Genomic DNA, 14731 nt, shown 5'->3' on the forward strand with positions numbered 1-14731 from the left:
GGAGTCACTGTGGGCAGCGGCAGGGGACCCTCGGGGAGCCCAGACCTTCCCCACCTTCTGGGCGGGGTGGGGAGGGAAGAAGAGCAGATGCCCCTTGAGGGCTGCTCTGAGCCCAGGCCTTGTCACCAGCATCGTGCTTCAGCTCCACACCTCCCAGAGCACAGAGGAGGCAGCTGAGGCTCAGAAAAGGGAAGAAGCTCGCTCAGCACCACACAGCGTGTCCGTGCCTGAGCCAGAGCCGAACCCACGTCTCCTCCCTGTCACTGGCAGAGGGGTCGCTCCCCTCTTCCCTCACAGAAATAACAATCTGGGCTGTGGAGGAGAGGAGCAGAAAGCCCTTTACTGACTGCTGGATACTGGGCTAAGAGTTTCACAACTATCCCACAGGGCAGCTACCGTTATTGTTCCCATCTTACAGAGGAGAAAACAGAGGCTCAGAGAGGCGAAGTTAGTGACAGGGCTTGCACCCAGGCTGGTCTGCCTCAGAGCCTGGATCTTGGCCGGATGCTGTAATGTCTTCCCTGCTCTGCCCTGCATGTCCGCCCTGCTCACTCCCATAGGAACTGGACCTCTCAGGCCACAGGCCTGGGTAGTCCCGGCCCTTGTGCTTCCCACAAGCCAGTGGGAGGTGAGGCCTGGCTGCTGCAGGGACATCGGGTGGTCTAGCGAGGGTCCTACAGCGGCCGCAGTTCACACCAAAACCTCAGCCAGCAGGCCAGCTCCCCAGGGCTCAGGCAGGGCCAGAGGCCCAAGCCAGCCTCCCGGGGTGTCCCCATCCTGAACTGGAGGCAGGAAAAGCCATCAGGACTGAGACCATAGACGTACCCACTTAAATCCTCAATGCAAGGCAAGCCCACCTGGCCGGGCCCAGCCCCAGGTCACCCGAGGCCCGAGGAGGACCAACCTGTGCGATTCTCGTCAAAGAAGCTCGTCTCCTGAGATACCAGCGAGCGGAAGAGACGGTTCCGAAGGCGAATGTTCAGTCTGGCAAATATGAGGGTAAAAATGCCGCCCCGAATACCTGCGGCAAATGAGCTAATTGCAGATAAGAGATGTTATATATAGCACGACGTCCTTCCGACAGCCAACCGCCACCCCCCGCCACCCCCCTCTGCTGGCAGGCGTGGACCCCTCGCAGGGCAGAGACCGGGTGGCACCCCGACCTCGAGCCCACTCTCCGGAGCCGGCACCACCACGGGGGTTCCCTGATCCCAACAGGAGCTGCCAAGGTGAGGGCACAGAGGGGACTGCGTTTACTGTGGGTGAAGGACCCAGCTCGGCCAGCCAGACCCCTCTCCCTTCCAGAAGAGCACAGACAAGGCTGGCCCTTGTTTCCCGCTTGGAAAACCGCCGGGGGGTGGGAGGGTGCTGGTGAAAGGGGAACCCCGAGGACTGAAGCCATTTGTAGGGACAGAAGGGCGTTGCTCTAGGGTGTGGCTCAACCAAAGGGGCAGAACTAAGCCAGTTGGGTTGTTGGTTACCACGGGGACCAGCTGAGGCACAGGCTCCCCAGGGGCATTTCCTGGGCCTCCCTGGCCGCTTTTCCTCTCGGGAGCTGGCCCTGCCCGCCTTCCCCACGGCAGGCCTGGGCGGGCGGGGGAAGGGCGTGGGTCGCTACCTGCCGATGGCCAGCACACACATGACGATGATGGCCGTGCTGAACTGCTCCATGCTCTTCTGGATGACGATGCCATCGATGGCCCGGCCCGTGTAGTAGGGGAGGAAGGTCTCTCCTGTGGAGACAGGGCGGGCTCAGGGGGCACCTGCAACCAGGGGAGCCTACGTCCTTCCTCCTGAGCCTCCGGAAGCCCCCATACCACCCACAGTGCTGACTCCACCGTGGGGTTTCCTCTCTAGGCAAACTCCTGCTTCTCAGCGGGGCAGGGGGCAGGGAAGGGGTCCCACACTGCTTAATGCCCTCTCTTTTTAGAGAACAGGAACACGGGAAATGTGAGTTACTTAATCTATACAGACTGGGTCGTGCTATCGTGAATGATGGCGACTGGGCATCGAGCACACAAAGTCAAGGGGCTCCCATGTGACAGTTCACCCCCTCTGCACGTGGACTCTGAAATCGGCTCTGTTATCACCCATTTTACAGATGAGGAAAGTGGAGCTGAAAAGATGAGCTGACGCTCGCCCAGCCACACAATTGGTGGCTGACAGACGCCAAAGTTCACTTCCTTCTTCTCTCTGGCCGAGGGTTCAGAGTCCAAATTCTAGACCCTCAGAGTATGTTGATATTCTGGTTCTGAGCAATGCTGGAAATTGCCACCCCACCCCTCTTGATGGGGCACTTTACAGTTTGTCAGATAATTTCTTACCCATATGTCCTGCTATATCTTCACAACAATCCTGGGTGGACGTGGGGAGGGGGGCATTGGGCAGGGATGTCACCCCATTTCACAGAGGTGGAATGGGAGACTCAGAGAGGCTGAGTAATTCGCCGAAGGTCCCATAGCAATTAAGAGGAAGGGCCAGGACTCAAACCCAAATTAGCTTCCAATGTGGGGGCTCGCTCCTTGTGCCTTCCCTCCCAATAACCCAGAATAAATGCCCGCTCCCATCTTATGGAAATGATGGACACGGAATAGAAGGTGGTCAGACCAGGCTGTGTCCCCTGTTTTCACTGCAGCTCTTTCAGCAGCCATAGCCTGGCTCAGGGCTGGGCATACAGGAGTCACTCAATAAAGGTCAATGAATGAACCCTGGGCAGGTGGGGCAGGCCCTTCCCTGGTCAGCTCTGCAGGGCTGGCTCACCCAGGACAGTGAGGCCTTCCATGGCGTTCTGGCGCCCTCTGCTGGTCTCAGCGCAGGGACCACAAGGCGGCAGCCGAGAGGGCCTCTGTCTCCCCTGTGTCCTTGGCCAGATGGGGTCTCCAGCCACCCCTGTGAAGTTCTACCTCAGCTGAATCTCTGCCTCAGTTTACCCACAAGGAAGTAAAGGGCATCAGCGAGCTCTAGCAGCATTATGATTCCAGCAAGCACCAGTGATGATATTAACCACCATGGACGTTTATGGAGCCCTTGCTGGGTAGGGTGCTGTGCTAAGCAGGTACGCAAACTCTTTTGTCCAATCTGCCCAAGAACCAGGTGAAACTCTCTAGTCCATCAACAAATCCTGTGGCTCCACCTTCAAAATATTTCCAGAATTTTCTGCCTCTACTGCCCCACCCGGGTTTGTCAACCTCGTTTGGACTATCTCAGCAAACCCCTGGTTCCCCCTGCTGCCACCTTTATCCCCATCAGCCTGTTCTCCACTCAACGGACAGTGGGAGCCTGTGAAACCCAAGGCAGATCATCTCATCCAGGATCAAAGTCAAAGGCCTTACAGTGGCTGACGGCACCCTGCACGACTGGGCCCTGCTACTGAGCTGCCTCATCTTCTTCTCTCCCCCCACTCCCTCTGCTCCAGCTGCGCTGGCCTCTCTGCTTTTCCTTTAACAATCAGGCACCTTCCTGCCTCAGGACCTTTGCACGGGTTGTTCCCTTTGCCTGGAGCACTGTTACCCCAGATAGCTGCTCCCTCATCTCTTTCAAGTCTCAAATGTTTCCCAATAATCCCATAGGTGGTCTATTATCATTCTCCCCATTTTACAGATGAGGAAACTGAGGCTCAGAGAGGCTAAGTCATTTGCCCAAGGTTATTGTAGTTAGGTTGCCATGAAATCCATATCTCAACGGGAGATACTCAGCACTAAAACTAACCATTTTTTTTTCACAATGGGTGGTTGTTCTTTTAGATTATAAGGTTTCAGAAAAAGCTGAACCCTACTGGATGCTTGCTGATTGAAAAATAATTGTTAATAATCACAGTACCTAACTTTTATGAAGAAGTACCTAGTTTTGCCAGGCACTGTGCTTCACCTCATTTAATTTTCACAATAACCTGAAGAAGCCCTCATTGCAGGATGAGAAGCCGAAGCTTGGCCACGTTAAGTAAACTTGATTAAAATTACTGATGAAGTCGGGGGGCCTGATTTCAAGTTGAAGCCCATAACCTTGACATAATCCTGCAGGCTGGTGCAGTCTGCTCGGCTGTATTTGAGGACATCTGTATTCCCTAAGGGCACACCAGCTGACAACAGCACCCTGGCAGGCAGGGAAAACGAGGCCGTGGGGGCAACATCTGCCAACCCAGGCAGGACGGTCATTCATTCATTCATTCATTCACTCAGTGAATCTGATTCTGTGCCAGGTATCAGGGGCCCTGGATGAGTCAGACCTGGCCCCTGTCCGCGAGGGGCTCAAAGCCTGGAAGGGGAGATAGGAGAGTGGACGCGGGATTTTCATGTCACCAATGCTGTAATTAAGGGCCACGGTTGGCAGAATCTGAGTAGGCGTCTCAGGAGCAGACATTTGGGCCTTGAAGCATGAGTAGGAGAAACTATCTGGTTAAATGAAAAGGGGTCATTCCAACACTCACGGCCACTAAAATTTACTGGGAGCTTTCTATGTGCCACGAGCTGTCCGAGGTGTCTTACTCGGATTAACTCACTGAACCTCACAACCCCGCAACTGCTGATGCCCATTTTACAGATGACGAGATGAGACTTAGAGAGGTTAAGTAACTTGCCTAAAATCACACAGCGGTTAAGGGGCCGGGACTGAGAGGGTGGAGGATGGATGGTACGAGGAAATGGGTTCTGGGGTTCGCCTGTCCTCTTTGAGATCGCTCTGGCTTTGTGGCTACTCCCAGACTGTCCCTGGGAGTTAAACATGTAACGACTCATAGCAGCTAACCTTCCTGTACTCATCATGCCGTACCAAGCTCTGTACCTGTCCTGCTCCTCTCTGTCTTTTTATTCAAACTTTACAACACCTTGGGATAAGGATGCTCCCAATCCCCATTTCACAGAAGGAGGAAGTGAGGCTCTGAAAGGTTTGAGCACTTGCCCGCGGTCACACAGCCGGGCCCGGAGCAGGGCTGGGATTGGTACCTGGGCCTTGTCACCCCCGGAACCCGTGGAGTTTCCACCCTGTGATGTCCCTTCCCACCCACGTTGCTGGAGTGTTGCTTTCAAACTGTTTGGACCAGATCCACAGTAACAGATACAATTTACACCACCAACCAGGACACACACACCGGTGCACACAACTAAAATAAAAGTTTCACAAAACAATACTTAATCTTACCACAGACTACATACCCTGATGGCTCTATTCTATTCTGCTTCATTACAAAAAATGCTTTGAACCTATAAATGCCATTTCTAGGAACTTATCCTACAGATATATCCACATTTATACGAAACATGTATGAACAAGAGAAAAAGACTCAAAACAACCCAAGTCCAACAATGGGAGACCGACTAAATAATCTATGGTACATACACACAGTGCAGTATTACGCAGCCAAATAAAAGAATGAGATACTGATTGGAAAAATCCCAGGATATATTGTTAAGTGAGAAAAACAAGACACAGAATGGAGTGTAAGAGGTGGGAAGAGTGACGTGTACTTATTTGCTTGTAGCCGCATAAGGAAATGCTGGAAGCATATACAAGAAAGGAATAAAAGTGGTTTCCTGCCCACGTGGAAGCTTCCGGAAGCTTTTTCTGTAGTTAGCCCCGGGCACAGGGACCAGGGTAGCCAGGAGCAGAATCAGGAGTGAAACTCTCAATGTTTACCTTTGCCTATCAATTTGATGTCTGAACCACGTAAGTAAGATGTTAAAATCTGAGAGGAAAGAAGAGGGCCCTCGCTTACCCAGTGCTGCCATGATGAGGAAGAAGGAGGCGGCCACGAGGAAGGCGATGTCGGGCTTGGTGTAGGACAGCAGCTTCTGCAGCGTGGCCCCGGAGGCCTGCTCAGACGCGGGCCGGTCCTCCCCAGGGAGGCCCTCGGCCTCGGCCCCCGCCCCCCGCTCGACGGCCTTGGCGTCCGGCTGCACTGTGGACAGCAGCCACCAGAGCAGGAAGGACGCAGCGAGTGAGATGTAGGTCCACACGAAGAGGGCCCAGAACCATGGGTCCCGGACCGGCTTGCGTACCTCGGAGAAGAGCAGCAGCTTCACCATGGTGTAGATGCCCGCAAAGAGGCACACGAGGGCGATGACCGTCCACGAGGCCCGCAGCCGCCGGGGCCCCAGGGTGCTGTTCTTGGCCACACCGATGGTGGCCCCCAGCAGCAGGCAGCTGCGGTACAGGCAGGCCGCCCAGAGGTCCAGCACCGAGTCAAAGATGTTGAAGTGCCTGATGTCCTCCAGCAGGCTGCGGTCCAGGTGGCTGAGGACGTAGATGGCCGTGGTCATGCCGACGTCCAAGCTCATGAAGGCCAGGGTCACCACCACTGCCTTCCACAGCTGCATCCTGCTGGCGGGTGGTGGGCAGGCACCGAGGGGCAGGCTCTAGCTCATGCGGGCAAGGCCATTGTCTGTGGGGCGAGGCCAGACCTGTAGGGGCAACAGGGCAAGAGGTTCAGGTGTGCTACTTGTTGGCTGTGTGACCTTGGGCAAGTCACCTGACATCTCTGAGCCTCAGATTCCTCATCTGTAAAATGGCAGTGACAAGAATACTGACTTCACAGAGGTATTGTGACGGTTCCACTCATTCAAGGAATATTTACCGAGCACCCTCTGTGGGCCAGACTCTCTTCTTTGCACTGGGGATTTAACAGTGAACAAAAATAACAAAGATCCCTGCTCTTGTGGAGATGAGACACTCATGTCAGAGACAGATAATAAACATAATAACTAAATGATACAGTATGTTAAGAGATAGGGCTGGGGTGTGAGGAACGAGGGGCCATGAGGGGTGGTGAGGGCAATTTTAAATAGTAGACCAGGGCTTCCCTGGTGGCGCAGTGGTTAAGAATCCGCCTGCCAACACAGGGGACATGAGTTCGAGCCCTGGTCCGGGAAGATCCCACATGCCGCGGAGCAACTAAGCCCATGCGCCACAACTACTGAGCCCGCGTGCCTAGAGCCCGTGCTCCGCAACAAGAGAAGCTACCGCAATGAGAAGCCCGCACACTGCAACGAAGAGTAGCCCCCGCTCACCACAACTAGAGACAGCCCGTGCGCAGCAACGAAGACCCAACACAGACAAAAATAAACAAACAAACAAATAAATAAATAGGGGGCCAGGGAAGACCTCGCTGTGAAGGTAACCCTTGAGTAAGACTGAAAGAGGTGAGGGAGTCTGCCACGTGGAGATCTGGGGGAAAAGCATTTTGGACAGGTGGAACAGACAACGCCAGAGCCTGAGGTAGGAACATGTGGCTTGAGGGAGGCAAAGAGGCCCCATGAGGTCAGAGAGGTGAGGGCGCTGGGATGTGCAGGGCTCTGCAGATGAAACTGAGATCAGCAAAGGATGTAATGAAGAGTCATTGTCTTATGACCACTACCGCTACTACTACTATAATCATTAATTTCTCTGAACCTGTTTCTTCTTTTGTAAAATGTTAGCAGGAGGTTTAATATGTGAACATCAGGTCTGGGCACAGTGCCGAGCCCGTAATAATTGCTACTGATTGTTACTACATATAGTGCATGCTTAATAAACGTTTGTCCACTTCCCTCCTCCCCACACCAGGCCTTCAGTCTCCCCAAATAAACCTGAACCCTCTTAGACCAAGAAGGGGTCTCTGCAGGCCCGTGAGCAACCCAGAGACTTTTGTATCTGCCTGGAAGTTTCCAGAATCTTTTCCTCCAGCCCAGGTTGCCCCTCGCCCTCAGCCCTAGCCCCTTGTGGTTTTCTGGAGCGTGATGTCTGCTTTGCCTAAGGTACGTCCCACGTTGGGTCCTTCAGGCCTGGACCAGGGCCTGGGAGATGCCAGGAGCTGCAGAGACACGGAGGGAGGTGGGCCTGGGGGCCTGAGTTTGGGAGTGGGGCTTGTCCGGGACAGGACTGGGACCAGACTGGGTGTGCTCCTGAGTGCCACCTCATGACTTGGGTTCGTCCCTTTCTCCCCTGGGGTCTTTGTTGCCCCATGTGCAAAATGGGCAAAGCTCTGGAGTCCCCAGCAGAGGGGAGAGGTGCAGAGCAACAGGAGGGGTGACTGTGAGTAGTGACTGGGAACGGGGGCCAGACAGAGAGACCCTCTCCCCCCACAGCTCCAGTGCTCAGACCAATGTCAGAAACCGCACACAACCCCACATGAGGCCGGTGCTTCCACATTCCCATTTACAGCTGGGGAAACTGAGGCACACAGAGGCAAAAGCACATGGCCCATATCACTCAGCCAACAAAGGCCCAAGCCAGGACTCGAGCCAGTGTGTGAAGGGTCCCAGCACCTGACTCACAATCTCGGTACCGCATGCCTGACACACAGCAGGTGCCCAATTACTACAAGCAAACAGTTACGCAGCACAGCCCTTCCTAGCAGCCCCGCCCTTTATGTGGGTCACGTGCTTTGTACGTGTCTGCTTATTTAATCCTCACAGCAACTTTGCGAGATTTACACTATTATCATCCCCATTTAGCTGATGGAGAAACTGAGGCCCAGAGAAGCTAATAACTTGCCAAAGATCACACAGCTGGTGAGCAGCAGAGCCGGCATTTGAACACAGAGCTGTCTAGTTCCAAAAGCTGGGCTCTAAACTGCTAAGCTAAAATGCTTGTCGATATAGCAGGTCCTTACTCACAGCAGCCAAGACACGGAAGCAACCTAAATGTCCATCGACAGATGAATGGATAAAGAAGATGTGGTACATATACACAATGGAATACTACTCAGCCATAAAAAAGAATGAAATAATGCCCTTTGCAGCAACGTGGATGGACCTAGAGATTATCATACTAAGTGAAGTGAGTCAGAAAGAGAAAGACAAATACCATATGATATCACTTATATGTGGAATCTAAAATATGACACAAATATTTATGAAACAGAAACAGACTCACAGACATAGAAAACAGACTTGTGGTTACCAAAAGGTGGGGAAGGGATAAATTAGGCGTTTGGGACTAGCAGATACAAACTACTGTATATAAAACAGATAAACAACAAGGTCCTACTGTATAGCACAGGGAACTATATCCAATATCCTGTAATAAAGCATAATGGAAAAGAATATGAAAAAGAATATGTATATATATGGATAACTGAATCACTTTGCTGTACACCAGAAACTAACACAACATTGTAAATCAACTATACTTCAATTAAAAAAATATATATATATATACATATAGCAAGTGCTAACAGAGAGTATTCATTGAAGGAGAATAGAGTCTATACCAGAGGGGGCTCAGCTAAGAAGCAGAACTGATGACACACAGTGACAACAGTGACAAGGACAGCAGCAACAGTAACAAGAGCTGACACTTATTGATGTTATCGTGCACCTGGCACTGTTCTGAGTGATTTACACGCATTCATCCTCACAAGAATCCTATGAGGTATGTTCTATTATTATCCCCATTTTCAGGTGAGAAAATTGAGGCGCAGAGAGGTTAAGTGACCTGCCCCAGGTCACACAGCTAGGAAGTGGCACACCTGGGATGTGAACCAAGGCCTTCGAGTTCCAAAATCTGTGCTCTCAACTCCAAAGGCATAATTCTTCAAAACAGCATCTCAGGGGTAGGCAAGACCTTTAACGATGCTCAGGAGGGTCTGAGATGCAGAGGGGACCCACGGGCGTGACGGTCCCCAAGCCTGGGCCCTGCTGTCACCACAGCACTTCTAGGAAGACTCAAGTATGTCCTAGAGAAGACAGTTGCTTTGTCAGCAGCTGCCTCTCCAAGGGAAGCCAGGGCTGACTGGGAACAAGGGCAGGGGAGGGAGTGAAGGTGGGGACAGGGGAACAGACACCCCCTGCCCAGGCCCTTGTTCCACCCCCAGCCCTGGCTGGGCTGCCAGCGCAGGCTCCTATCTGCTGCAATGCAGAGGCCTCGAGGAGCCAGCAAGTGGGTGAGTGTGAGTCGGAGCCCAGGGAGGGATGCTCTTGGCCGGGTGCCTCACCAGGCCTCCTGGCCAAGCTACTGCCGGCTGCCTGGGCCCCGTCAGCCACCTTGGCTGCAACTCACCTCTTGGTGGGTACAAGGAGTCCCTTAGCTGCCGGGAAGGAGCTGGGATTCAGAAGTGGGACAGGAGGCAGATCTGCCAGAGAGCAGCCCAGGGGCTTGGCCAGCTCTCCCCATCCCCACTCCCAGTCACCGGGTCAGTCCCTTCCCGACACCCTCCACTTCGGGTAATGTCATTTGACAACCACCCACCTGGGAGCCCCAGCTGTTTATCTTCTTCACTGGAATAAAAGAAAATTTTGCACTCCAGCATCACAGACTATTTGAACCACGTTTTACAGATGGGGAAACTAAGGCCCAGAGAGGGAGGGAGAGGGGCTTGTCTCAGGTCACCCTGTGAGCTGGGGACAGAGCAGCAAGAGCACCAGGGTCCCTGGCTCCTAAGTGCTGAGTCCCCCTACTCCAGGCTCTGATGGAGCAGAATCCAACTTGGGTCAGGTTACAGCCCTCAGTGGGGACAGACTACTCTGTTACTTTTAAAGTTACTGAGCAGGAGAGTGAAGGGGACAAGACCACCAGCCAAGACTGGGAGGAGGGGAGGATGGGGGCCAGCGGGCTGGTTGGAGCCATGTCCCAGCACACCATCTGCCTGACCTGGAGGACGCAACTGGGCTTGGCCAGGTGGAGCTGGAGGGCAAATCGTGGGCACATGGGTGACGTGTGTGCCCCAAGGGACAAGGACAAGGTGGTGGCCAGAGGTCAGAGCAGGCACTGCCCAGGGCCTGATGTGCCCAGGAAGACAGGGTCAACTCGCCTTGACCCCAAGAGCTAAGGAATGGCACAGGATTAGCAAGGGACCGCATCCCCACTGCAGGTCCTGTCAAAGGCTTTTCTTCCCAGTAGAAGAAATGGTGGTTGGGGCATCTCCAGCTGTCAGGTGCACAAAAGGAAAGTCTGGAACAGCCAGGAGATAACAAATAGCAATTATTATCATAACCACAGCAGCTATAGTTTATGGGGTGTTACTAAGTGCTTGACAATGTGCTAAGTGCCTGTCACCTCCCATCCCAGTTAATCCTCACCACTACTCTGGGACGTTCTCTTGGTTATCATTCCCGTTTCACAGATAGGGAAACGGGGGCTTGGGGATGTCAAATGACCTGAAGAGAATAGGCAAAGGCAGAGGTGAAACCCCACACTTCACTCTCTGGGCCCAGGCTATTCAGGGCTCCCAAGAAAGGGTCCTGAAGGACCTGGGGGGCCCACGCAGCTCAGTTCTCCCCCAACTTTGGGGGTGACCTTTTCACCCCAAAGCAGTCATCACCCAGCTGACTGGGGCTGGTTCTGTGGGACAGTGTCATTGTGGGGTCTCCGGATGCAGGGCCAGGACTCAGCTGAGTCCACGTTATTCCATCCTGACTCCCACCCTTGCTGAGCCCGCACATCCCACACTGGCACTTGGGGAAGTTGTTTCAGATAACTCACTGCTCTAGGTGAGGCAAACTGGGGAGTCACTGTGGCCTTCCTGCCGTCCTCCTCTTGTCACCTGGCACCTGCCCACCTGAAGCAGGGGAACTGAGGCCAGCCTAACTCCAGGGCGGGGGGAGTCCTGTCAGACCAGCTTAAAGCTGTCTGAATTAACGTCATGTCTGGGGAGGGGGCACCCTGTTTTAACAAAGAACTAGAAATAAGGGAGAGGCCCTTGGGAAGCCACAGGCCTAACTGCCTCGGGGGATGCAGAGAAGGGTCAGCCCACTGGCCAGCTGGGGGGACTGAGGGGAAGGGGTTTGCCAAGGTCGGCAGGTCTAGGCCTGCTCCCAGGCTTCTGACATAGCCAGCCTCTCAGGATCTGTGGGCAGGCACCGCTGTAGGGTGTGGGGAGCCCTCAGAAGAGGCTCCAGTCCGGTCCTGGGGGGAGAACAGCCATCCCAGGATCCACGCCAAAAGGCACCCTCACCATTTTCCAAGAGGTGGCGGCACCTGAATGGTTAAAAAAAAAAAAAAAAAAGCAACATTCTCCCTGCGGCGTGGAAAGGATGCTGCAGGGTGGGGGGCTGGGACCTGCGGCTGCGGGTGCTAGGGTACCAGGGCGGGGGCCCAGGAAGGCTCCCACCTTCAGCTGAGATGCCTACTCCATCCCCGGGGCAGGGAGAGCCAAATGTCCCTCCAGCCTGTGCCCGGCCTGGCACCTCGACTTGAGAAAGAGCCGGGTCGGGGGTCCCGGGCCCCGCACTCTTACCTGTCACCTTACCTGGCACCAGGTGAGCCGTGGGGAGGGGGCGCAGCGGGCTGGGGTCCTCAGGGGCGCGGGTTCCGCGCGGTTCATTGGAGACAGCGCCCGGCGCCCCGCTCGCTCCACCCCTCCCGTCTCTCCCTCCTCCCGCTTCTCCTCAGGGCCTCCCGCCCCCGGCTGCGCAGCAGCAAGGTCGGAGCGGAGGGGGGCGGGCACACAGGCCAGCTGACGGGCGGGGCGGGGCCTCCTGGTGGACGGGGCCTTCGTGGGGGCGTGACCACGGCTAGCCACCGCCCACCTGCGACGAGCCCCGCCCCCATCCGCAGGGCCAGGCTCTTCCGCTCGGTGCTCCGCCGCTGGAGACCTCAGGCCCGTTCTGAGCAGAGGGAAACGGCCACACCTGCTGGGGGCGCCTGCTCTTTAACCGTCCTCTTCCTCTGGAGGGACTACCTGCCAACCTTGGAGGATGGAGGTTATGATCCTCATTCCTTCATTCATTCGACCAATATTTGTTGAAAGGCACCTACTATGTGCCGTGCACCATTCTAAGCGTTTGCGATGCTACAGGGAACAAAACGAGATCCTTGCCCTTCTGGAGCTGACATTCTAGTGAGGGAGTCAGGCGATACACATAATGAATAAGTAAATTATACCTGTTGGAAGGGAATACATTTCATGGAGAAAAACAGAGCCAGGGTGGTGGGGATTGGGAGAGGGAGACAGCCGTATGTACTCAGTGATCGCTAGGGGCTAGCTGCTGGGTGCTGTGTGTGAAAAAAGACGGAAAACTCCCAACCTTCGCGGGGTGGGGGAGATAGAAAACCAACAAGTAAATACATAATTTCATGTGGTGCCAAGTATGATTTATTTCCTGTAAAGGAAATAAAACTGGGTGAGGCAATGGAAAGTGCCATGGGGCTTCTTTAACAGGGAAGGGCTCCCTGAGAGAGGTGAAAGGTGAGAAGGAGGGAGCCATGGAGAGGTCTGGGGGGAGAGCATTCTACGTGAAAGGAACTGCCAGTGGAAAGACTCTGAGGTGGGAACTCACCTGGCATTTGAGGAACAGAAAAGGGATCAGTGTGGCCTGAACCAAGAGCTGAGGAGAGTAGGTCAAGCCCAGAGGGGCGGCAGGTGAGGCAAGATATACCCCCATCTCTCCAGCCTCCGGTCAGAGGCTAAAAATGCTCTCTGAATTTAAAACAGTCTCTGCTCCTGACATGGGACAGCCTCCTTCAAGGGCAATTTGGCAAAGTGCAGAATTGTAAATGCACTTTTTTTTTCCTGACCCAGTAGGAATTTCTTCTATAGATAGACTTGTGGAGGGAGTGAAGATACTAGTTTGCAGATAGTCACTGGAGTAGCAAAAGTCTGGAAATAACCTAAATACCCTTCCGTAGGGAACTGGCCAAATAATTACAGAGCATCGCTCAGAAGAATACCCTGTAGCATGGGGGGAAAAAGATCTATGTATCTATCCATACACAAATGTTACCTAAAGGTATGAAATGACCTCCAAAATCTACTGAGTAAAAAACAAGGGGTAGAATCAAGTTGAAGTGTGATACTGTTTGTGCAAAAGCAAAAGCAAATATATAATTGTGCATGAAGAAAAGCTCTTGGATGGATCATCCAAAAGCTAGAATGACTCAGGTCTGGGGCCAAATCCAGGCTCTGTTATTTTTGCTGTGTGAAAATAGCCAACACAATATTGAAGGAGCAAAACAAATGCAGTGCACTGACACTACCCGACTTCAAGACGTACTATAAAGCTGCAGTAATCAGGACAGTGTGGTGTTGACAAAAGAAAAATAGATCAATGGGACAGAATAGAGAGCCCAGAAATAGACCCATATAAATATAGTCAACTGATCTCCGACAAAGGAGTAAAGGCAATACAGTGGAGAAAAGACAAATGGTGCTTTGCAACAAACGGTGCTGAAACAACTGGACATACACATGCAAAAAAAAAAAAAATCTTGACACAGACCTTACACCTTTCACAAAAATTAACTCAAGATGGATCATAGACCTAAATGTAAAACACAAAACTATAAAACTCCTACAAGATAACCTAGGAGAAAATCTAGATTTTCTTGGGCATGGAGATGATTTTTTACATGTAATACAGAGGCATGATCCATGAAAGAAAGAATTGATAAGCTAGACTTCATTAAAATTAAAAACTTCCACTCTGCAAAAGATATTGTCAAGGGAATGAGAAGATAAGCCACAGACTGGGAGAAAATATATCTGATAAAGGACTGTTATCCAAAATATACAAAGAACTCTTAAAGCTCAACAATAAGAAAGCAAATAACCTGATTTAAAAAGAGGGAAAAGACCTGAACAGACACCTCACCAAATGAAATACACAGATGAAAAATAAACATGAAAAGATGCTCAACGTAATTTGTCATTAGAAAATTGCAAATTAAAACAACAATGAGATACTATTACATACCTAATAGAATGGCCAAAATCCAAAACAGTGACAACACCAAATGCTGACGAAGATGTGGAGAAACAGGAACTCTCCTTCATTGCTGGTGGGAATGCAAAACAGCACAGTTACTTTGGAAGACAGTTTGG

The 14731-nt window shown here is 52.7% G+C and overlaps 1 protein-coding gene across 4 annotated transcripts in view; it reads right to left on the minus strand.

Annotated features, from left to right (window-relative positions):
* ABCB9 (ATP binding cassette subfamily B member 9) overlaps positions 1-14687 on the minus strand; it is a 29195-nt gene extending 14508 nt beyond the window's left edge. The window contains exons 1-5 of one of the 4 annotated variants that reach the window (XM_007189596.2): positions 12161-12311; positions 11867-11889; positions 5711-6395; positions 1619-1733; positions 905-1035 (exon numbers count right to left, since the gene is read on the minus strand). In XM_007189596.2, the coding sequence (XP_007189658.1) occupies positions 905-1035; positions 1619-1733; positions 5711-6311 (847 nt within the window). In that variant the 5' untranslated portion in view covers positions 6312-6395; positions 11867-11889; positions 12161-12311. Of the gene's footprint in view, positions 1-904; positions 1036-1618; positions 1734-5710; positions 6396-11866; positions 11890-12148; positions 12312-14603 lie in introns of those variants that run through there. The other 3 variants (XM_057527432.1, XM_007189595.2, XM_028168351.2) reach the window with 3 other exon arrangements.
* Positions 14688-14731: the final 44 nt, after the last annotated feature.

This window comes from Balaenoptera acutorostrata, chromosome 13, assembly GCF_949987535.1.
Source record: "Balaenoptera acutorostrata chromosome 13, mBalAcu1.1, whole genome shotgun sequence".
Classification (NCBI taxonomy): Eukaryota; Metazoa; Chordata; class Mammalia; order Artiodactyla; family Balaenopteridae; genus Balaenoptera; species Balaenoptera acutorostrata.